This window comes from Diorhabda sublineata, chromosome 6, assembly GCF_026230105.1.
Source record: "Diorhabda sublineata isolate icDioSubl1.1 chromosome 6, icDioSubl1.1, whole genome shotgun sequence".
NCBI lineage: Eukaryota > Metazoa > Arthropoda > Insecta > Coleoptera > Chrysomelidae > Diorhabda > Diorhabda sublineata.
Window position 1 is genome coordinate 25,439,028 of NC_079479.1, and position 25,805 is coordinate 25,464,832.

The following is a 25,805-nucleotide window of genomic DNA, read 5'->3' on the forward strand; positions in this document are numbered from 1 at the left end:
ACAACACACCTTTTCATACCTTGGTCACTTCCATTGCTCATGAATTCAAAACTCATGAATTGCACTATTAATTGGTTAACCACTCAGCATAGTCACCAGATCTAGCCCCTAGCAACGTTTTTCTGTTTCTTAATTTAACGTTTCCTTTGATGGAGAGAGATTCTTATAAAACGAGGATGTTATCTTATACGGAAGCCTCTATTTTGAGGAGTAAGACGGTAATACTCCTTGCTCAAATAGAAAATTAGTAATTATCCCCGATGCTGGAAATGACAACGATATTATTTGAAAAATGCTTCACTAATTGCGTATAGTTTCCTATTGGTAAGATATGATTTAAACCATGTGAGAGGTGTTTCCCTGAAACCGTAGTACTGCAATTTAAAATATTTAACACAATCGAAAGCCTTAAAAAAATCACAAAAGCTGTTGCAGTGAAGTGATGGCTGTTAAGACTAGAGTTGACATTATAGAATTATTTATAGAATTCGATAAATTTTTGGCTACATTCCCAAAGTAATTATTGATGTTATCAGGTGAAGTAGAGATTATAATTGATGAAGAAGCCTTTCTTAGATCATTCACAATGGACCATGTTTCTTCAAAAACATTACGAGAATTGGCGAGTTTCCTATTATAATGAATATCTTTGGCAGCTTTTATTGTCTTATGATAAATTTTTCTGTACAGTTTCACATAATTCTTGAAGAAGACACTATCCGAGTATTTCCTAAGGTGTGATAAAGATCGCATGTTCTTTGCAGATATACGTAAACCTTTAGTGGAACAGGGTTTATTTTACTTATTTTTAATACTCCTGAGGATAAAAGAATTGGATGCCAGACTAGTTAGTGTTTTTATGAATCTATAAAATTCGAAGTACACATCACCAGAGAGCATGTTCCAGTCAGTTGTTTCACAACTTGAAGATTTGAAAACTTTTTTCCGAAAAGATACAGCCTAATTTGCGAAAAGCATATTTAGTATTGGATTTCACCAAAAATGTTATTAACACTGCTTCATGACCGGAAAGACCTTAATTAAAGACAGTACAGTCGGTGGATTCTGGATCATACGATGACACGACATAGTCTATAGTACTAGAACTGGTCTTAGTTATTCTGGTTGGTGCCGTTATATGCATGAATACACCAGAAAAATCAAAACTTGATCATCCAACATACTGGAATACTCAATATTGAGATCGCCGCATAGAATTAGTTTGCTTTTTAGAGGTACGGACTCTAGTAAGGTCGGTAGTTTGTACGTCAGCATTAGGTGTTTTGTAAAGGTCATAAGTTTTGTGGTAGACGATAGAAAATTCGAATACTTTTTCAGAAATTATATCATTAAACTGTGTTATTTCGGTAAAGTGTTTGTTTGTGGACATGATCATAGTACCTCCATGAGATAAATTAGTATAAAACACAAAATTTTGACACAGTTTGAAGTCAAGCTAGTATAGCTTTCCGATTATTTCAAAAAAACTATTCTCATTTTCCTAAAAAAATTCTTATTAATCGAAATATTGTACATTCACCAAAAAAATAATCGAAAGCTAGACAATAAAGTTACGATTAAAGCGGAAAGAACGTACTACAGGTAACAATAATTATTTTTTTGTCAAGATTTTTTGCAGTCGCCTCATTAATTTTCTTTGTTGTCGCTAGAAACGGTTCTACCTTTTTCTAATTGATATAATAACGCTGATTAAATGATATTAGTTGAGTCATGTTCAATTTGGTTCTTTATTTATGAAAATTTACTCAATTCGTGTCTACGGGTATCTCATTGATACAGAGACGTATCTTTTTCAATGTACGCAGTATATTTATAAAAATAAAACAGTTTGTAGCAATCGAAAACAACTTGTCAGATGAATAAATCCTTGAGAATCGATCTAATTATTATTTAAACTGAAAAATTCGTATGCTGACACATAGATAGCACTACTAGTTTTGAATCCATTAGAGTTTCAGTTAGCTGTAACTATTAAAAGCAACGTGAATAAATATTACAACTGTCGTACTATTTGGTTTGATGAACTTCATTGGAACTCAAGAAAATCAATCGTTGAGAAGTGGTTCACATATCGTGAATGGATATTCTCCAATTCAAGCTCCCATCGACTTTTTTCTGATCTCAGATATCAAGTTGATGCTTGCTATACAGAAATTTTGCGCTTCCACCGACTTTTGGTCCATTTAGTGTAATGCGTGCGTGTACTTCTCACACGGACGAAAGTTTCAGATAATACTTTGATCTCTTTTATTCAGTCAGTTCCACCATTCTTATAAGTTTTATGGGGACACCCAAAAACTCATACAACTTTGTCCTCTCTATTGTATCATAAACTTGTTCATAATCTAAGAATAGTAGATGTAGCTCATAGGTACATTACTTTCTGAAATGAATGAGTCTGTTTTGAGAAAACTCGAAAAGGTATTTAAGTAATAGTCGTGTTGGAATGGAATGATTAGTCTTCTGCGATTGGTTTCCCCGATTTTTTCGAACAATTCTGGCAAAGAAATTCTGATGTACCATTCAGAATTAACTGTTTCCTTAATGGAACTGTGGCGACCATTTGCTTTGAAGTGCTTAGTGCGCGAACAACTTTTGTTGAATTTGACTCGTCTTGAAAGACCCATACACTCCAATGTTGCTTGGCCTTGAAATCCATCACCACGATTCATCACCTGTCTTTTGAACCTTCGCTATTGTATTTCTTCAGCATTTGTTTGTACCAACCGACACGAGCTTTTTGTTGGGCGATTGTCAAATTATGCGGCATCCAACGTGAACTAATCTTTGGACGACCTTCACGAAATTCATTCTGTAGCGAAGTGTGACCACGTTTTATGTCGGAAAACCAGTGAAAGTCGAAGCAATTTGATCGGCACACTTGACCAAGATGAATGTTTCAAGAATCTGTAAACAATTCATTTTTCTTAAGTAACAACCCTCGTAGGAGCGCCGCGACTTGGGCCTGGTTCCAAGACCTGTATATAAGACCGTGTCTTAGTCGAACTAGAAATTCTAGACCCAGACCATCTACCGTAAAATCAAAATATTCTTTTCACAGTATCTATTAAATGCCTCGTAGACACAACTTTGGCGACTGAACCGTCTAATTAATAAGTACCCAGGAATCTAGCTCTAGAATCGACTTTGTTTTCTATATTAAACATAATAATTGCATCGACCTAATTGACGATCCTTTTTATGAGGCGCTAGAGGCGAGAATTGGAACCGTTCGCATTCGGAATCTAAGAAATCTCCTTTATTGGCAGGATGTACCGTCTGGGTACCTGTTATTACCTTCTAATTTCAACACAATTAAAGTTCGGGTCTAATTATCTCATTTTGTGGCGTCCTTCATCCTATTTATGTCTGTTGGAAGTCCAAATAATTGTTTGGTTTTTGTTAAAAATGAAATGGATCTTTTATTAATTTTTAAAATAACAAAAAAAAATGCAAAACTATATCATAGTTGTTCCAGGTAAACTAATTTAGTAGATGATAGTTTTAATTAAAGCACTGATTCGAAAGAGACAAAGCAATTTTAAGAAAAGTAAGTAATTCATTGAAAAATATCTATTACGTCTCAAAATACGTTACTTGGGAATTTATTTCTTAAAAATAATATCGTCCGAATGTAACCCGTTCTTCAGGTATTCTCCGTGATGGCTGCCATTTCGTGACGAATCTTTTGATTGTAATTTAATTCGAATTGTTTGCGTAAACTTCAGATTTGACATAATCCCACAGGGAAAGTCCAAATGTGTTAAGTCGGGACTTCGTAGGGGCCAACTTATGTCACCTCTCCTAGAAATCAATTTGCCTGGAAAAATTTCACGAACTCGTGGCAAAGATCTATTGGACGTGTGTAAAACTGCTCCGTTCTGCTAGAACCATGTTTTTTAGATATAACCATTAAAGTAAAGTAAAGTCAGGACATATAATTTTTCGCAGCCCATATGATATGGTTTTGGATTGGTTGCACTCCACTAACGCTTGTTGGCGTGTTAATTAAGATGAAAATGAGCTTCAATCGAAAACAAAATGCTGATAAACGTTAGAAAGCACTCAATCATCTGGTTTAGGAGTCAAGCTTCTGACCAGCAACCCGAGGGTCCAATTTTTGCACCAACTAAATTTTTGAGGATGCAGCTCCAAATATTTGTGTAAAATGCGAAATAATGCTGATCCATGCACGTTTAGAGCAAAAGAACTCTTTCAAATAGACTATAGTCAACGTTTTAGACCGTTATAAAAGGCTGTGGACGCCAGAATTTCGATTTATCCAGTGTTTATTCGATCTCTTTAAAGTTTTCGACCCATTTTACAATCATTCGAGTGCCTGGAGCATGATTTAAGTGACGAACATTACAAATATTGCAGAATTTTTTACGCGCTTTACAGTCTTTGTAAAACACACGGTGTGCTACTGAAAAAAGCTCTATAGGCAATAAATTCCCAAGAACAAAGTTACCAATAGTAAACTTTCTTTTGAGATATTTTGTATGAGACTAACAATTTTGTATAAAATGCACTAAAATTTAACATTTTCGATGTCAATCTTGGTACAATTTTGATTTAAATATTTGGTAAAACTGAATTTCAAAGGAAATATAAAAAATGGCAAATTCTTGTGTTTTGTGAATCTTTTCTATATATTTTGACCAATCTGTTTATAGTCTATTTTTATAAATAAGAGAGGCAATAAAGCACTCCATCGACATATCTCTTCTTTTAATAGATATGTCGATGTGTATTATCATCAATTTGCACTTCTTCCAGGTATTTCCTCTTTGATTCTTAATTTTCTTTTGTGGTCCTTAGATAATTCCTTCTCCATACAACCATATCTTCTTTAATAACTCTGTAAGTGGCAGATGAAAAAAATCAGTTGATTGCATTTGAAGGTGATCACGTTGACGACCATGTGCAACCCACGATAAAAATCTTACAAAATAACACAAAAGCATTTAACCATATAGAGAAAATTGCTCCAAAATTGTGTAGAATTATTTTCATCGGTAATTAACCATTAATTATGTATTTAATAAATTCTTCGGCTCACCAATAATTACCGAGGAGATAATTTCACTTCGGTAACCTGATAATATTCCACATAAAATCGTGACAAAGCCCCAAGTAACAAATTAATGAAATTATGAATTATGAAAATGATCGCCGCCGTCAATATAGTTAACCAAAGAAATACTGTAGAGCAAAGCTTGTGATTTATCGTATTTATTTGTGAGGATGGTCGGTCATATGCTGGTCCGATTGGAGGGTATTCTGATTGCACTTTGTTCTACTACAAAAATGTGATCCGTTGAAATTACTGGAATAGATACTTACCCGTTGGGAGAATTTATGATATACAAATGCCAAGAAAATCGATCTATTTTCAAGTTTTCATAAACATAATTTTGGAAACAAATACTTCCGAATGGATCTATCAATATTGCTAGTACATATACGTACACAGAATCCTAGGAGTATGTGCCATGGAAGTGATGATTAAGGGTCCTTTTAGTTTGAAGATGATTGAATAGCTCTTTAGTTCTTGAATTTCGAAATAATAATAAGGGAGGAACAATTAGAAAATATTAGAAAGTGTGTTACCTTCAGTTTTGATTATAACTTACGAAAAAAAGGATCATAAACCGCTCTGAAGAGATTCGATACCATTTTTTGACGAAATTGACTTCTAAAATGTCTTTTTCTATAAATTTGAATGTTAAGAAACGTTTTTTGACGAAATTTGCTTTTATGAAAGCCATTTTTATACTTTTTGACCAATTTGTACACATTTAAAAGTCGTTATTGGCAAAATTGGACTGGAAAATTTATTTTTCAAATAAAGTGAGAAAGGAAAAACTATTTATAGAAAAATTGGACTTTTGAATGGGGTTTTCAACCAAATTATACTTTTTAAAATCATTTTTATACTTTTTGATAAATATTTATAAATTTAAAAGCTGTTTTTGGCAAAATTAAACTAGAAGAAGTAATTTTTTGTATAATGTGGACACAAAAAAGCTGTTTTTAGAAAAAATTGGTCCTTCGAATGGGAATTTTGATCAGCTTAGACTTTGTAAAAACTATTTTGATACATTTGAAAAACGTTTTTGACAAAATTAGACTTGAAAAAACCATTTTTTGAATAACGTTCACATGGAAAAGCTATTTTTAGAAAAAATTGGACCTTCGAATGGATTCTTCGACCCAATTAGACTTTGTCAAAACCTTTTTTATACTTTTTTGACAAATTTTTGTACATTTAAAGTCGTTTTTGGCAAAATTAAACTGGAAAAGCCATTTTTGTATAACGTAGACTTGGTAAAGCTACCTTTAGAAAAAAATGTTCCGTTCAATGGGGCCTTCGACCAAATGAGACTTTGTAAAAACTATTTTTATACTTTCTTGACAAATTTTTATACATTTAAAAGCCGTTTTTGGCAAAAATAGTCTTGAAAAAGCCATTTTTTGTATAACGTAAACTTGGAAATGCTATTTTTATTGAAAACTGAACCTCTGAATAGAGTTTTCGACCAAATTATAGTTTGTAAAAACCTTTTTTATACTTTTTTGACAAACTTTTATACATTTTAAAGCCGTTTTTGGCGAAATTGAACTAGGAAAAGCCATTTTTTGTATAACGTGAGCATGAAAAAGCTATTTTTATAAAAAATTTGACCTTCGAATGGGTCTTTCGACCAAATCAGAGTTTGTAAAAACCACTTTTATATTTTTCAATCAATTTTCATACATTTACAAGTCATTTTTGGCAAAATTAGACTGAAAACTCAAGTGTTGTTTAATGTGAACATTGAAAAGCAATTTGTCAAATAAATTGGTTTTTCGACCAGATTTGGTTGTAAAAACTATTTTTTCACTTTTTTGACAAATTTTCATATATTTAAAAGCCGTTATTGGCAAAAGAGGCTTGTCTGACTTTTAAAAGCATTTTGTTGAATGAATTAGCCTTTGGAGCAATTTGTTGAAAAACAATAGTTCCTAAAAGTATTTTTGTCAAATTAAGACATTTAGAAGTCATTTCGTCCAAATGAGTCCTGAGAAAGCCATTTTTTTGATAAATAAATAGTTGAGCTAAAAATTTTTAAAGGAAATTAATTCCATGGAGGTTTTTTTAGACAAAACAGGAAAAATGTTGAGAAATTTTCACTTGCAAAATTGTTTTTGTCCGAAACTGTTTTTTCACAAAACTAGAACTTTAAAAGCGTCTATTTAAATAAATGGGATTTGTTAAAGCCATTTTTAGACCAAATTTAAATCCTTAAAAGTCTTTTTTGACAAAATTAACAATGTAGAAGCCATGTTTTGTGAATTACAATGAGGAGATCATATTTTTATGGGCGATGCTTCGAAAACGCTATTTTTAAAAGATGTAATGGAAAGGAAAGCATTATAATGATAATTTATACTTTTTCGTCCGAACCATACAATGTTTCGGTAAATTTGTTACATCAATAAACAAAATTAGATATTTAAAAATATCTAAATAAATAAAAAAAATATTTAAAAAATAAAAACTTAAAAAAGTCATTTTTAGCTCAAAAGAGAATCTTGAATGTCTTTTTTTTAATATATTTATACATTTAGAAACCATGTTGCCTAAGTGAGAATAAAGAAAGTGAATTTAAAGTGAAATATAACCCCTCAAATGACTTTATTTCTGAAAACTATTAGTTCTAATAATTTTCCACATCTTTAAATTTTCAACAGCATGGAACTTTTTCTGTGATTCTAAGGAATTATTATACTTTTTCGAATTTCAACTTTGTTTTTATATTCTTTTAAACGTCCCTCGTAACTAAATAAATCTTAATAATAATTCAACAATATTTAATTAAATTTATTTCATTTTCAACCGAATCAACAAATGAATACAGTATCAAATTTGCGTATGATAAATAAAATGAAAATATAGAAATACACAATTTCTTGACTCTAATTTGCTAATTTTCTCGAAGAGAAATTAAATCTTATTACTTAGTAAATTGCTTTCATAAGTATTCTTATTTATAAACCCCATATGTCGCTAATTTATAATCAAATATCTTCCAATAAATAACACAAGAAGTATTAATTGCTCTGCTATATAAGGAGAAAATACCAAGAGGTTTAATTATACACAACATGGAAAACAATTATTATAATTTTTAATTGTCTTCGTAGTACTAGATTTATTTAAATAGAACAGATACGCAGGATCGGGCCTGAGTAATTCAATAAGAAGAATATGCTACTGTGCATAAAATTACTTTAGAAATAGCCAAAAATCCAGAAATTGCAGCAATACGACGATAAGATTCAGGATCCAGAACCTGAATAACAGATTAAATCATTGTTTTTTTTTTTTCGAAAACAAAAATGAGAAATATCAATATAAGTGAGAGGGCCACTCCACTACAATACATTGATACAGAAATGAAATAATGTTCTAGAGGATGATATGAAAAATAATATCCATACATAATTTCTATTTTGAATCCTAGTTTTACTCCAAAAACTATAATTTCATATCATTATTGTTACTAACAAGTCCATGACATTGGCCGTGAAGCCGGCTCTGTCCGGTTGCAATGGAATTTTTAAATTTGGCGAAATTGACGACGATTTGATGTTTGTTTTTATCACAGCAGCGATTTTTATACATTGTTTCTTTTAAAACTAATGTCTTTTTTCATTCGTTTTGTTTATTTATTATCTAGAATTTTTGAGAAAATCGTTTTGGGTATATAAACGAGTTTGCTTAGCAGAGTTAGTTTATATTAGAAAGTCATGGTAAACGGAAACGGAATATAAAACCATCCGGTGAATTTAAATAAACTATTTAAGTCAGTTAAGTATTAGCGAATACTACTCTAATTATTGTATAAGTTAATAGTTAAGTCAAGTGTTGGTGTTTAAATAAATTGAATAAGTAAAATATAGTGTTTATAAATTCATCCACCGATAGAAATAGTATAAATAAATATGAAAAACATTACAATTTGTTTCTATCTCGAGTATATATACACATTGTACAGTCCGATCCTGATAGTAAATATGTGATTGTTAAAATTAATAGGCTATCAGTTGCTAATGAACCTCGAACTCATTGCACAAGAGTTAAATGTTGTATACGCTAATATTGTACACAATGCTTAACGATAAATATAAGTTGTCAGACTTCAATAATAACAAACAAAACAGACGTTTCCTTGGTTTGCACAAGTCTAACAAGCTGTAAATTTGTATATGGGATGCCATATTGTTTCTATAAACGAATTTACAACCTTTTAGAGTCAATAGTTTAAGAACAAGTGGCAAGAATGTTCCTCCATGAACTTGAAAAGATTTTACTCTCAAGATTTGTATTTGAATAATCGTAGATCCCTCACTTTGATTCGGTGACCAAAATGGTGTTTTTCTGCATGGGGGTAACGCACTCAGCCATGCAGTTTCTCATCCATGTTTCGAATTTACCGAGCATATTTTTCAGATGTTAACACAGCGATTAACGACTATTTTCAAAAGTGAATTCCATTAAAACGGAAAATCTTCTGTTAATATTTGTTAATATTTGAATTGATATCTCCAATACATCTTCTTTAGTTGATGGTAGTTCATGAGAGGTATCTATTCTTTCCAGTGTTTTCTGCATTCCTGCAGGCGATTCCACAGAAGGGTTTAGGTTTCCCTACTTCAGCAAATCTGCACGCCAATCTGTCTCGGAATCTATTGGAGTGTCGAAGACAGATTAGAATACGAGGATATATTGAAAAATTCTTAGCCTACTTTAGAACCAAACAAAATTTCAATGTCAAAATATTTTCCTTTCAAAAAAAGTGTTTTTTCTTGTTCTGCAAACAAGATCTCCACAGCTTTCATTACCACCTCATTGGAAGAAAATTTACGACCTTTTAAACTTTTTTTCATTTGAGGAAAGAGATGATAGTTGGACGGAGCCAAATCTAGTGAATAAGGGGGGTGTTCTAGTAATTCAAACCCTAAATCACGAATTTTTTGCATGTCAACATGAGATTAGTGTGCAAGGGCGTTGTCCTGCAAAACAAAACACCTTTGAATAGTTTTCCGCGTCTTTTTTCTTTAATTTTTTCCATACAGTGGTCAGTAATGTCGAATAGTAATCTCCAGTTCTACCCTTATCTAAAAAATCAATCATGATTACTCCAAGGCAATCCCAAAAAACTGAAGCAAGAACTTTTTCAGCAGATTTTTGGACACGAAACTTCTTAGGTCTTGGAGAACCAGAGGGTCGCCATTCCATCGATTGTTACTTTGTTTCTAGATCGTAGAATTGTACCCAAGTCTCATCCATAGTAACAATTCGGTTTAAGAATTCTACATCGTTTTCAAATCGAGCACAGATTGAACGCGATGCTTCTTCTCTTGCACGCTTTTGGTTAACATTCAAACATTTGAGGATCCATTTTGCAGCAATTTTTATCATGTCCAAATTGACGTGAACTATATGATGAACGCATTCGTATGAAATATTGAGTGCTTCAGATATCTGTTTCAGTCCAATTTGTTGGTCTGATAAAATCATGTCATGAACTGCATCGATATTTTCGGGGACCGACACAGAAACTGGCCTTTCCGATCAGTCATCATCTTCAATGGAAAATTTACCTCTTTTGAAGCTTGCAGTCCAATTTTTCACAGTCGCATACGAAGGACATTGATCACCAAGGGTATTAGCATATCTTCGTGAATCTGGTTACCTCTTAACCCTTTTAAATACAAGTACTTGATGATGGTTCGATACTCCAATTTTTCGATTCTCACAATTTCTGTGGACATCTTTTTTCTTTTAATTTATTGCGTAACACTGACACTTCTAATAAGTTATTGTTCGTTGCTATGGTAACGCAATATTTTATTTATGCATGGAAATGGTCTAGGCTAACTAAATGTCAATACATCCTTGTATAAGACACAATTGCTGTAGATGGCCCACCTGCATGTTTTGAAGATGGTGGCTTGAATATGTATTAGCTAGGTGGCATGGCATGGCATGTTTCGTTTTTTGCTATAGAGAGGCATTAGTGAGTGCCTGAATAGGTCTGCTGTATTTAAATGGACTACATATAGCCGCGAAACCGTCGAAAATTAGTCACATGATCGTCAATTACGAACCAGCATCACACCTTACAACATTCGTCGTTGGAGGATTTTAGGATGAATGTTCGAAAAATATTTATAGATCTCGGCATTACCATTGATAGTGTACAGTCTGCCATCCATTAACACCTTCAATATAGAGTAATAACGGGCCGATGGGTTCCCGAACTTCGAACAAAAATTCATATGGTTGGTAGTTTGTAGCTGTAACATGGTTAAACTATTATACTCCTGCGAGCAAAGTGTCGTCTAAATAGTGAAGAAAGAAGGAGAAAGAAGCAACAGATCCACAGTCACGTTTTCTATATTCTGGGATCGACAGGGAGTGCTGTACGTAGACTTCTTGAGTAATAAATGCTGCACACTACTCTAATATTCTGAAATCACGTGAAATCCGCTTATAGCGCAAAAAGATGAAGCATTACAATGCGAAGTATCAATAATCTCCATGATACCTCCCGTCTTCTTACTACGAGTATCACGCTCGATACATTATCAGGACTGGGATGAGAGTTATAGTGCAGGCATTCAAGCTCAAAATAGTGTCAAACCTCCGAATTCTTTAATGCAGCTCCGATTTTCCTGAAAATTTAGAATTAAGCTCATCTTACCCTCCATATCAAGATCTATATGGTCGGAGGGTATGGAAATTGTTTTTAAGGGGTGAAAACCACCCCTTATCGAAAAATACCAATATTATAGTTTTTCCTAATTTTTTTCAAATCAAATGTTTTTCGTTTATGCAGCATAAATATCTTAACATATTGTATTATAGAAAATTTATATATTTCGAAGTATCAATCCTCAAAAATCTACCCTTCTGATGAAAATAATATAGGAAAAAATCTTTTAACGATTTTAAGCATTGCAATTTCATTTTTACTGTGAAAAATTCATAGCATTTTAATAAAATTTAATTAGTTATTAATTTTTATTATTCGACCCTTAAAAACTAACCCTTTGTAGAGAATGAAATAAAAATAAATCTAATGACTGCCAACTTTTAGATTTTGCACTCTTTTTGGTATTAAAGTTTCTTATCTCTACTTAAAGTAATTTTTAATTGTCTACACCCTGACACTTAAGAACCTTTACCAAGATTATAAGTATATCATCTTTTGATACTGTCATATGTACCTACAGGCAATTTAGCATCAATAGAAAAAATCCGTGCGCCCAAATTTGAAACTTTTTCATATCCTATAATTAACAAAAAAATTTCAAATTTTTTGTTCTTATGTAACTCCATTAATTTTGAAGCTATCACATCCTACAAGAAACCATTTTAAAGGTAATTTTCAGGGCTATAAGCCTATGTATGTTAAAAGTGCTTGAGACCCTTCACATTTTATTAATAAAGGGTCAAAGGGCTGTGGATAAGCAATCCTTGCACTATAGTAACAGGTTAATTTGGTTATAACTCCGTTATAACTTATGCTACAAAAAAATGAAAAGAGCAAAATGATTGACATAAAAAATGGTTTAATTTTATTGTTTATTTGATTCTGTATCTCTTAAAGTTATGAAGAAAAAATGAGCAAAAAAATTTTATTTAATGCTAATTTTTTTCAAAATTGTGCATTTCTAATCAGCCAAACCTTCAAATGTCGTGAACAACATCCAAATAAAGTATTTGTTACAAGGATTAAATTTAATTTTGATTTTCCATGAAATGGCATCAATTTTAGTGCGATTTTTTTAGCTTTAACTATTTTACATCATATCTCACTTCAGTCTAAACGACTTTTATCAGTGGGCTTTCGAAGCTCTTTAAAAAGTATTCTATGACTTTTTGTTGAAAAATTTACCCTTTTCCCGTTATTTGAGGTTAAATGCTCAATTACGTAAGACAAAAGCTATTCAAGTATCTATAACTTGCTTCAGGTAGAACATCAAGATCTTAAAATATAGCTCAGTTTCTTTGTTTTTTCATAAGTTCCATTTTTGCCCATTGCACTTTTTTCGATAAAATGCATCATTACAGAGTTATACGTAAAAAACTATTGAAAAATGCGTTTTTTTTGGCGAAAAATCGTACTTCGGCACCATGTAGATCTCGCTTTTTGGATACACACCTATCATCTGTCAAAATTTCAAATAAATCGGGGCTGCATTGAAGAATTCGGAGGGGGAATGTTTGAATACCTGGCCTATATAGAACATGCCGCCTACAGTTCGAACTTATTACCCTGCGAATACCATATATTTGGACCACTGAAAGGGTACTCTTTTACTACCCACTTTGCCTTGGACAATCAACTGCAAAAGACGGTATTTGTCAAATCTTAGTATGTGCTCTGTCCAGAATATTTTCAAAATACGCTGATATGTCCACATTTCCAAGATTCCATTCCTCTTGAAGTAGCCTCGGTTGTGGCCCAAGCCTCTACACAATAGAAGAAAACAGAAAATATGTAGCACCAGATTAGTCTTAATTTTAGTTGTAAAGAAATATCTTTGCTAGAATATAGTTTCTTCATGTTGTTAAACGCAGCTCGAGCTGTTTCTATTAATTTTTGCTAACAATCATATATTTTGTTATTGACATAATCAAGAGGAGTCCATATTCTTCATTTGCTGCGTATATTTTTTGCATAATTTTTGTAGCTTTTCATTATAACTTTATCGTCTTGGGGTTGCTAGTCCTCCTCCGAGCGCTTCCCCATGGGGCAGATAGGGCAACGCCTCCTAGATATAGGTGGTACTGAAAACAGCAGTGTCAGTACCGAAATGAGGCGGCTCATATTCAGAGAATTGCAAGCGAAATCAGAGGGGCTCAATCGTTTACAGCACTGTGATGGGAAAGGCAATGGGAAACTATCCGAGTATAATTAACATTGTAGAATAAAACCCTCGGATGTCATAAGTACAAAATATTTAGTTTAGTTTTCAAAGTATACATTATAACATTTTTTGTTAATTTCTATTTTTTATTAACAATTTGGCAACGTTTAAAATGATCACAACGCTATCGTAAACGCAACTTTGGTTTTTACTACTAATTGCCCAATTTATCTCTTATCGTGTACTTTGATTCATGGATTTTGTATAGCAAAATTTAATCAATCAGTATAGAATTAAATTCTGATAGTTTTTCACAATTAATATGTAATCTCAAACTTGGCGTCAAACTATCTAATCACTGAAACCAGCAAAACAATTTTTTATCGGAACAAATGATGACATCAAATTATTGATAAAAGATGTTCTTCATTTGGTTACTTTTCCACCGTAAACTTCAAATTTATAAATGTGGAATCGTAACCTTTAGCGTTTTATATGACTACTAAACTGAAAGGTAAAAATAAACTTCAGCATGTCGTGATTTAAATGTTTAATCGAACTATATTGCGACTTTTCCAACGAAATTCAAAATTTCGTTCAGTTATAATATAGCGCTCACGATGAAACCAATCTTACTAGCGTTTCTTATATTCTATACCATCTTCAGTGAAGCTTTTTGTGGAATTAAAGACGACTGGCAACAATTTAAGGTAACATATCGTATTATCATAATATTATACTATTAAATCGATGTCTATATTCATCTTTGCTGAGTCGCGTATTAATATAACGCTTCTATCAGTATTAAGCACTCATTTTTTTTCGTAAACCAAGGCTAGGATTGATAAAGTCTATAAACACTGTGTATAATCAATTTCATTGGTGAAAAAGTGGTACATTGGATTCCTTTGTGATTACATAACTTGTGGATGTCTAATTGAGGTCTAGATACCTAAAGAAATGTCCTAAGGCTTTCAATAGTTTCTATTTTAGAGGATCACTTGTATAAGTAAAAGTTTCTTGCTAAATAAGGGCCACTTGTGCTAAAAATCGACCATAATTGGAATTTTCTATCGTGGATCTACCACAAAGCAACTGAGACTAAAAAGCAGTTAAAAAAATTGATTAATTTTGTTTGTGTTAATATAACTTTGACAACAATAGTTGTACATACATACAATAGTACATTCTTTCTTTCTAATTTTTCAAATATTCTTTCGATTTTTGACCTTGAAGTTTAGATTTTATGGATGAAAATGTGTCGATTCTTATTTTTTCAGTATAACAATCAAATTTTGACTTGATTCGTATCATAGTGTTTCTTCAAATGTACAATAACTTCACAATCACCACTTCGCAGTACAATTAAAATCCTTCTCCAACCGTATCGCTTCGATTACTCGACTCAACTGACTCATGTCGCACTGGCGCACTCGTTTTATATGGTTAAGGAAGGTTCTAGACTCGAAACGTGTGGAAGATTATATCTTTCTCTCTCCCTTGTCTAAGCACCCTTGAAATTACTTAATTTAATAATAAAAATCGTTAGACTTGAGAGTACGAATATTTAAAACATTCGTAGAGGAATCGAATGAAAACTAAAAGCTATAAAAAATATGATTCTTTTTTCTGTGACACATTTTGAACGCGGTCCAGAGGCCGGAAGCGTCCCGCGGGCCGTATCTTTGACATGACTTTGAACGTCCACATAGAATTGGTTAAACTTCATTCCAATAGTGACACTGCAACTTCTTCATCAGACAAATTCCATGGAACTGGTATTAGCTTAAAACTATAAGATTCCTGGTTTCGATTTTATGCTTTCAGAAATAACTTTTTGGTACAATTGAACTTTCCATTAATGTGGTTATTTTCAGCTAGTCTACAATAAATCTTACAAAAACAAAGCAGAAGAGAAGAAAAGATTTAATGCTTTCAAAAATAATATGAAGGAAATAAAAGATCATAATAAACGTTTTGAAAATGGCTTAACGACTTTTAAAAAAGGTATCACGGTTTTCGCAGATTTATCTAAAGCACAATTTAACAAAAAATATAAACTAGAAAGACACGGACCGATGAAAAGATATCGTATTTTCAAAAATAAAAGAAAAATTGATAGGAATTTAACTGTTGTATATTTGGATTGGAGAAAGAGAGGGGCGGTTACACATGTCAAAGATCAAGGGTTGTGTGGATCCTGTTGGATATTCAGCGGTGTAAGTTACTTTTAATTTTATTTTTTTATACATAAAATGAAGAAAAAGATTTATATTGTCTTTTTCTAGCTCAGATTTAGAAAAGTATTCAAAAGAAATGCTTGAAGACTAGTTCTGAGAAGGGTATATTTCTATATTACACATGATAACAAGTAATCAATTGTTATTTGAACAAAAGTTACATTCTTCAAAATTAACAAACAGTAGTGTTGTGAACTAGACTCTTTCCTACAAGGGCTGCTATTTGAGTATTGAGATATGGCAACACTGATGTGAATATGTCAAATCTGACATTGTTCGTACTCAGTGTGAACGTACTCAGAGCATGTTGTCATACAAGTGTTATTAGAGTTGTTTACAGATACTTGAAAAATTCATCTTGGACAAAACACAAATCGCAAATATTTTTGTGCGATGATTTTCTATCACTTTCGACGTGGATTAAACCAACAGCAGTGTGCCGATAAACTCGCTTCGACTTTTGTTGATGAGCATAATCTTGTGCCAGAAAACATCGACGCTGTGTCTAAATTGATATTGCAAGATCGCCATGTGACATAGCATGAGATTGAGGCATACTCGGGCATTAGTTCTACTCGTATACATTCCATGTTTCTTGAACATTTGGCTGTCAAGATTTGTTAGCGTTGGATACCGCATAATTTGACAATCGCGCAATAAAACAGTTTTTGTCTATCGGTGCGAAGAAATGCTCAGAAAACTCAATCCCAGTGCTTCTAATCAGGTTTATAGGATCGTGACGAATAGATCTATGCAAATGAATCCTAAACTAAACACCAACTTCGAAGACGAACCAAATTCAACAAAAATTTTTTACACACGAAGCATTTCGAACACAAATGGTCACCTATTTTTTCGGAATGACTGAAGATGTCGCCACCGTTCCATTAACAACGTAGAACGGTCAATTCTGAATGGTACACCAGCATTTATTTGCAATAATTGTTTGATTAAATTAGGAAAACCAATCGCAGAAAACAAATCATTCTCCACTACGAAATTGGGAACTCTCACACATCAGTTCAAACAAAAACGTTTTTGAACAATCAAAACATCGAATTGATCGATCATTCGCCGTACAGTCCTTGTTTGGCACCCAATGATTCCTTCTTATTTTGGCAAATCAACAATAAATTTCGAGAACAACGTTTTCCTACATCAGAAGTAGCGGTTCAAATTACATGTTTTGAAGATATCTCAATCGGGATGGAAAAAATTCTCAAAAGCATGCAAACATGTTTTTATCTTAATGGAAAATATTTTTAAAAACAATAAAGCCATATCCACTTATAAATATTTGTTTTTATTTGTCTATCTCGAAACTTGTGTATCAACGCTTGTATCAATATCTCCTCTAGGAATACGGAATTGGCAGTGCCTTCATTGTCCACATATACCTGGTTTAAACTCGCCTTTTTCCAACATGCAACCCTCAAAATACGATGCCAGCCAGAGAGAACTTTCACCCCATTCCCTATTTTTTTCTAAAATGCAGTACAATTCACCTTACTCCCTTTTGCTTCTTTTTAAACTAAAAACAACTTTAGAGAGTTAATCCACTTGCTAACAAACACTCTTCCTACCTGATTTTTTTATCGATTTTAATATTAGATCTTTAATTTGTCTCTTTTTTCTTTGTTCTCTTCCTTCTATTTGCTTCTACTGCTTATCGTGGTCCAGCTGCTTTCTCGTCCTTCACTATCTTTCCTCGCTCTATGTTTTACTCTAGCTATGGATGGAGCTCTTGATGTAATAAGTAACATTATCTGCTTAACTCAAGATGATTTTTGCTGGGTTTGGAGCTTCTTTTGGTCTCTTATGGTAGTGAATCCTCTCGCTGTAAAGTACAGCTTGGTGTCGAGTGAGTCCTTCTAGTCGTCCTCTTGCCTTCTTAGTCTAGGTAGTCCTCAAATATCAATCTTTGGATGACTTCTTTTTGGTCCAGAAGAATATAGCTTGTGCTTTAATCGTGTTGATTTTGGTCCCTCAAGTCTCATTAGTTCGTCATATTCTGCTCTAACTGGATTTCAAGTCAACCTGAGAAGTGATCAGCATCTGATATCTTCTTGAAACTTCTCCTTTTTAGGTTTCATATCTTTGAATGTCGTTTATTTCACAGATCGTTTATAATTTCCCAGCATAAATTCTTGCCTATACGTTGAAATATTTCAGTAATATTTCATGGTTTCCTCTAGGATTTACGGTTATTCGAGTGCTAAATTAGTAGTAGAAGAACCTTTTCTTTGCGAGAATGTTTTTTATACTTGTAGAATTTGAATTATTATGTTATAAACAGAAGTTTTGTGGCTAGGGGAAATTCCCTTGATAACATTCTGGTTAAAAATCACTTTTTCTACAACGTAAGTTTTTTCAGATCGGTGTTTTGGAAGGGTACAATTTCAGAAAAACCGGCGAGCTAATATCTCTGAGCGAACAAAACGTTGTCGACTGTTTTTCCAACACGTCTTGTCTAGGAGGATTTCCAGGAGACACGCTTACTTACGTACAAGAAAATGGTGTAAGTACGGAAAACGAGTATCCCTATCGAGACAAACAGATGTCTTGTAAACCCTCTACGGAGAAAATAAAAATTAACTTCATCACTTACGATTACATTAACGGAACGGAGGAAGATTTGAGAAAAGCATTGGAAACATACGGACCGATTAGTGTTAGTATGTATGTTGATGCTAGATTGCGACTATACACTCAAGGAATTTGGTATGAAAAATGGTGTTCGGACATATCCAATCACGCCATGCTTTTAATTGGTTACGGAACGGAAAGAGGTCAAGATTATTGGTTGATAAAAAATTCTTGGGGTACTAAATGGGGTGAAGATGGTTATTTAAAAGTGGCCAGAAACAAACATAACAATTATTGTGGTTTAACTAATGAATCAATATACATAATTTGAATGTTATAATGTTAGTATTATATTAAATATATTAATTAGTTTCCATTTATTTTAATTTACACAATTTTCACTTAATAACCCGAGAAGAAATATTTATTCATCTCATGTAATGATTTGGAAGTGGCTCTTTTCATTTGAACGAAATATTTTGCTCGGAAAGTTACTAATGAGAAATATATATGACAGTTTAGTGCCAGAATTACTTAATGCTAATGAAAAGGTCGCTCATATAAGAAATTTTTGTAGCACAGTAACTTTTTCCATCAATTTTGAGGTGATAACATAAACAATTAGCTGTGAAAATTGGGATTTTTCAAAGCAAAAATATTATTTTCGAAAAAATAATATTGAAAAATAACTTAATATCATAATTTCTGTTTTAAAACAAAAAAAAGTTCACTGGAGAATAAAAATCAACTCAGGTGACACCCCTGAAATCGAAAGTCACTGACAAAAAAACTGAACACTAAATTATGTTTTTCTCAGTAAAATATTGAAGCTTATGGCATTAGCTTCAAAATAGTATAAAATATTGCTCTTCAACAATATGTTATAAGAGATAAAGAAGCTCAAGCGAACAGTCTGCTGTTCCTAGAGTTTATCGTCGCTACCAAGAGACTGGTAACGTTCATCGAAGAAGCGGTTCCCAAAGAAAATGGTTCACATCCGAGACAGATGATTCATTGCAGCGCATGGCTGTTAAATTGGGCTCTCACTGGCTTTCAAGTTTAACGAGAGCTCAGAGAAATGTAAGGAATGGCCGTGAGTGGCTGGACAGTCAAAAGAAGACTTTATATAGCTAACCTTGAGCCAAATCAACTCCAGCCAACCGAGCAGCCCATCTATGATTTGCGTAGAGTGTACTATCACTCCAAAATAACAGCCAAAGATATTGGACTAATGATAATTTAGATGGATACAAGAATATGAAAGACAAAGGTAATTGAAAATCAATGTTTGAACATTTGATTTAATGTTAATCATTTTTTAAATAGAAATCAAAAATAAAGTTAAAATTATGCAGAATACAAATCACACATACTTTTCAAACACTTCAAATGCTAATTTTCTAAGAAAATTTGTAGTTGAGGTTAGTACCTACTTTATCGCCGAATCCGATATGTTTCCTTGAACAAAAATGGATTTTTTGTATTATTTATTGTAATATTCCATTCAATATATAATGAGCAAGCCTAGAAGGAATTATTAAAGTAATGGAGTAACTCAAAAAAGAGGTTACAAAGTCTTTAGTTGCGAAATATTTATTTTTGTTATCACTTTGTCGTTTATTATGACGCCTAAATGAAATATGTTTAGTCCAGTTCCTGAGGATTTCGGGTTTATAATCACCTCGAGATTTTCTCAACAACTGGACGAACATCCATATGCTACACGTAGATTACTGGGGTTTCTACGAGAAGCTAGATTCAATATTTCGTGGCCTTACCTATCATCATTGAAATTCTACAGAGAATATAAGGGATATGATGATGAGAAAACTTTTTAAGACTGTGGTGAAGTTACTTATACATTGGATATTCTATATTGTATTTTTGAGCTTGATTATTGTAGCATATTGGCACACATTCGACCAACTTCGGCTGTCTAGAGTGCTCGTAGTCATTAAAGTTGATGAATGATAGTGTAGAGCCACCGAATACAATTTCTAGCTTCTATTTCATTTGCATATTGCCTTTAAAAACCAATATTTCCAGAAAAATATTCACAACGACTCACTTATAAGATTTTAAAATGAAAATTTACACTCGAAAATGGCTGAAATTGAATTTGAATCTGTTAACTCTGCAAATCGATGTCCTAAACTTTCAAGACAAACCTGGTATAATAGAAAATGTTTTATTTTTTGCTCAATTTAGATTTTATTTGTTCCAATACTGGACTAGTACATTAATCTTACGCAATTATTAAAAGCACATGAGTTCATTATACTAAATGTTTGCCCTTGATACGAATAAAAGACATTCTCATTAAAAAACTTACTACGTTTGTCATTCTTTTTAAATTCTTCCAATTTACTCGATTAAAATAATTATATCAGTTGCGCAAATACTTTAATCTCGTGCACTCTTCCAAATGTGTTATCAGCTCAATTTTTAAAACAAAAATGAAACAAATTAGCATATTCATAGTGTTTGCTATCATCACTTTCACGCTTACAGGATTAAGTGATAGTAAAAATAACAGTCCTAAGGTAGAATGGAAACGATTCAAGGTTAGTTTTTCCTTATTTTTTACCCTATAGAATTATTATGATCCATGTTGACTAATTACAGCTTATTATAAGTTTACTCGTGAACAAAAAAAATTGACTGCAATCGCAACGCAAAACCCAGCACAAAATTGCATTTTTGAGATGACTGATTCATTGTCAGCACATCGCTGAGAAATTGGCCCCTCACTACTGTTCCAGTCCAACAAGAAGTCAAAGAAATGCGAGGTGTGGCTGTGAGTGGCTCAGCAGACAGACAGAATACTTTATGTAGCTAACCTTGAGTCAAAACTACCAGCTACTAGCCCCAAATTTACCTCCGCCCACCGAGTGACCCATCTACCTTTTGTCAGAGAATACGTTAATTGGACTGACGATCAATGGAGCTCCGTTCCCTTTTCAGACAAATGCTGAGTTTGACAGAAGAGGACAAGTCTACAGAAGACCTGGGGAAAGATTTGATTTGCCCTTTCTCATTATAAAGCTATGGCTAATGGATTTGAGATGCTAAAATCAGAAAAAGAATGGAAGCTACAGATATTTTGCTGGAAACGTCTAACCGCGAGCGTGCGACTTGAATTTTGTTAAAATTTTGTGTAGAAAGCAATTAAAAAACGTTTCAAGCACATTCAAGGAAACAAATCGTTTCAAATCAAACAGACGAGATTGTTCTTGAACTTTTTTTCTATGTTTGCAGTAACTCAAGCTATTCGGTTTCCCTAAACTGAATAATTTGTATGCGTACTTTCAGGAAGAATTCAATAAAACATATGAATCGAATGGAGAAGATGAAAAAAGGTATAAAATCTTCAAAAAAAACCTAGTTAATATCCTTAATCATAATAAAAGATACGAAGAAGGGAAAGAAACGTATTTGCAAGATATCAATAGGTATGTATTACATTCTGATTCAAATTTGAGTATATACGAGATATCATCGCGAGTTCTTATTTTTTGTTATACCTCTTAACAATACGGGGTGTTCGGGACTGTGGAGTGAGTAGATGACATGAAAATAATACTGTGACATAAAAACGCCAGGGGCGGTTTACCCCCAATGGTTAACAATCCGTAACATTTGTAAGGACAACCTGTACAATCTAAAAATAGCAAAAATGAGATTTTCAATCGATTTTCCCAACAAAAAGGTTCAATGTGTGTTGAATATCTTGGTTTATGTAGGTCTTAATGAAAAATGGTGTCCAAAAGTCACTAGATTAAAATCTATAACAGTGACTTTTCTTGAATGCATTTCATCGCTTCTAGACGTCCTAAACTAAATTCCAAATTTGTTTATTGAACAAACCCACATCGTTATCTATGATAGTTTACTGTTACTTAGTTGAATTTTGTACAAATTACACTCCTGAACAACATTCATCCACCACCATAACCCAAGCGACATAGACTGCTTCGACTTCTGCACATTTTCACGGATAGTCGCGATGTTTTTGACAGATCTTGAAACTAGTTGATAAAGATGTGTTATTAGATTGTATCCAGGACCAATGGATACAAAGTTATCCAAATCAGTAGCAGTACGGCAACTATAAAATTAGCGAAACTCACGAAACACCCTCATTCTTAAAAAATGTGTTTGTTTTGGAAAATTTTTATTCTAGATTCGCTGATTTAACTGATAAAGAGTTTAGTGACATCTATGGTTTGTCAGAATTAAGTGGAGATAATATAATACATTACAATGAAGAAATTGTAGCGAACAAATCATCTTCAGTCAACGTTTCTTCGGAGTATTTTGATTGGAGAGAATTTGGTGCTGTAACACCTGCTAAAGATCAAGGAAAATGCGGTTCATGCTGGATATTTAGTGCGGTAAAAATTTTCATTCTATTCTTATTGAAATACAATATATAATATGTTTGAATTAACTACTATTATTTGCGTATTTTAGGTGTCAGCTCTAGAGAGTTACAATTTCATCCAAACTGGACAATTACTTTCTCTAAGTGAACAAAACGTGGTTGATTGCTATTCCAATGACACCTGCGAAGGTGGTAGCCCTTACGAAGCAGCTGATTTTATACAAGACCATGGGATTTATCTCGAAAGTGACTACCCTTATACTGCAGGACAAGATCCTTGTCGGAATATAACTAAATCTAGTATCCACATAGACTTTAATTCGACATACTTTGCATTTGGTGGTGACGAAATGCTTAAGGAAGGTATTAAACAGCACGGTCCTTTATCTATATGCTTATACGTTACAGCTAAATGGAGATTCTACAGCAGCGGTGTGTGGTATCACAATGAATGTTCCCCGCATTCTAATCATTGCGTTGTGATTGTTGGATACGGTACGGAAAATGGAAACGATTACTGGTTGATGAAAAATTCGTGGGGGATAAATTGGGGACAAGACGGTTACATTAAAGTAGCTAGAAATAAACATCCTAATTATTGTGGCATCGATTATGGTATGTACTATGTATCAGAGGAAAAGATAGAAGAAAATAGCGAAGAAAATGAAATATAAAATTCATTTTCAAATGTCAAATAAATGTTATATCATAATTAAATTATTATAATACCTTTACCATCCAGAATTTTAGTTTAAGTATTTGCGTTTTCATGCTACTACCTGTGGATGTTTGGAAACTTTAATCGATTTTTGAAGAAGCTAATAAGCCAGTCGATAAGTAAAAATATTAAGCCGTAGGACCTTGATTTATAATTGGCATATTATGTTAGAAAATTCATTATAACGGAAATTTTGCAAGTTAAAGACTTTCTTCGTGACATAAACATTGTCAGTTGTACAACAGTAGTAGCCAATCTGCAAGCCAGTAACCTCTTTTGTATGATAAGCAAAGTAGTTTACATAAATGTTAATGTAGCTAAGCTTCTTTTCAATACAATTGAGGATATTTCATGGTGGTTTTATTGATGTAAAAAATCCACCGCATTCTGTTGTCGAAATTCTATTGCGAGTTTTCTGATACAGTGCGGAGTTGAAGTCGCGCATGGCGAATTGTCAGCAGACGCTATCGAAGTGATTTTTATTGATGTCCAAGTATTCGAGAAGTTTTACTTCATCTCGTTGTCGGAATTCTGAATCAACTTCAGATAGACTGAGTTTTCTTGTACAGAGGGGAGTTGGAGTCGTGCAAGGAGACACTATCGAAGTAAAGATGTTAAGGGAAAAGAACCAATGGGATCTAGTTTCTCGGTAAATTCAAGAAGCTCTGCGCCACAAGACTGATCAGCGATTTAAGCGAGAGAAAGAAGAGTAGGAGTCTAAAGGACGAAATGGGGAACCCAACCCAAAGTAATGTATTAAACTTTCATAACTAGTATTTGGAAGATGTAGGGAAGTGACTGAACCTCAAGAATCTAGAACAATTTTATTTTCCAAACAAAAAAGCATTGTTAACGTTATGCAATTCTTTTGAAGTCGTTAAAAGTGAATAATGGTCTAATATCATAAGTCATTTTAGATATTTTGTCATTTTCTCGGCAAAAGTTCCAGTCTATGCACAGTTATTGGAAATGACAGGCTATAATGACATTTATAGTTTATTTCAGAAAGGTAGAAAGTAATAAAACCTCATTAGGTACGCAAAGGGACCAAAGAGTGACCCAACGAATATTTAAGCCACTTTCATAGTTTGGCATTGATTTAAATGTAAAATTCTTTCTTTTTATCAAGTGCAGGTAGTACCACCCGGGTTGGTTAGGTCAATATATGGAATTAGCCTATTGTTATCCATTCACAAACACTGTTAAACGCAAAACGTAACTATATAATCTATTATCTAAGAAATCCCTACACTATATTTCAAGACCTACACCTATGGCCGACACAGAAATTGAGCCAAACTGGACGGAATTCCCCATTTTATTACTGTATACCTTTCTGAAATAGACTATAGACCCTTAAAATGATCCGCCAATGCGAATATCTATTAGTACTTGGAAGAAATTAAAGCGAACATTAAGAAAATGAGATTTTTTTCCTACCGACCGAAAAATCGGACATTGAATCGAGTCATTTAAATTTAATTTTAATCCGAAATTTATATACAAACAAAAATCCAATTAAAACGAAGAAATTAGATTCGGAGAACGTTCAGACATGGCAAATCTTTAAATCGCATAAAAATTATTCGTGCGCGTGATACTACATTAAAGTATGTAAAAATGTATAGAAAATTCGACTGAAACGAAAGCTCGGTTTAAGAGCCGAATTTCCTTATTTTTCAAATCGCGTCTGTAATTTCTACTCCAGTTTAAATGAGGTTTTTAATTGGAAACTTGGATAAAAGAATACTGAAAATTCGAAGAATGAAATGAAATTGGAATAGGTCGTGAAAGTTTGATTATTAGTTGCTGTAACTGCATTTATAATAGACTTTAGTCTGCACTAAAAAACCGTAAATGTTGGCTGCAGGATACGTTCAAGATTCTGAAAAAAATGCAACAATAAATATGCTACAAATACAAGAGA

The 25,805-nt window shown here is 32.9% G+C and overlaps 2 protein-coding genes across 2 annotated transcripts; both read left to right on the forward strand.

The window, feature by feature from the left end:
• Positions 1 to 14,234: 14,234 nt before the first annotated feature.
• On the forward strand, positions 14,235 to 19,148 carry LOC130445223 (procathepsin L-like). The gene is made up of 3 exons (XM_056780773.1): positions 14,235 to 14,660; positions 15,828 to 16,169; positions 18,565 to 19,148. The coding sequence occupies exons 1-3, from the start codon at positions 14,571 to 14,573 to the stop codon at positions 19,105 to 19,107; spliced, it is 975 nt and encodes a 324-aa protein (XP_056636751.1). The 5' UTR covers positions 14,235 to 14,570; the 3' UTR covers positions 19,108 to 19,148.
• A 1,972-nt stretch (positions 19,149 to 21,120) lies between these two features.
• Positions 21,121 to 23,872, forward strand: LOC130445005 (procathepsin L-like). The gene is made up of 4 exons (XM_056780449.1): positions 21,121 to 21,340; positions 22,089 to 22,228; positions 22,960 to 23,170; positions 23,250 to 23,872. Exons 1-4 carry the CDS (start codon positions 21,233 to 21,235, stop codon positions 23,832 to 23,834), a joined length of 1,044 nt encoding a protein of 347 aa, XP_056636427.1. The 5' UTR covers positions 21,121 to 21,232; the 3' UTR covers positions 23,835 to 23,872.
• The last annotated feature ends 1,933 nt before the right edge of the window (positions 23,873 to 25,805 follow it).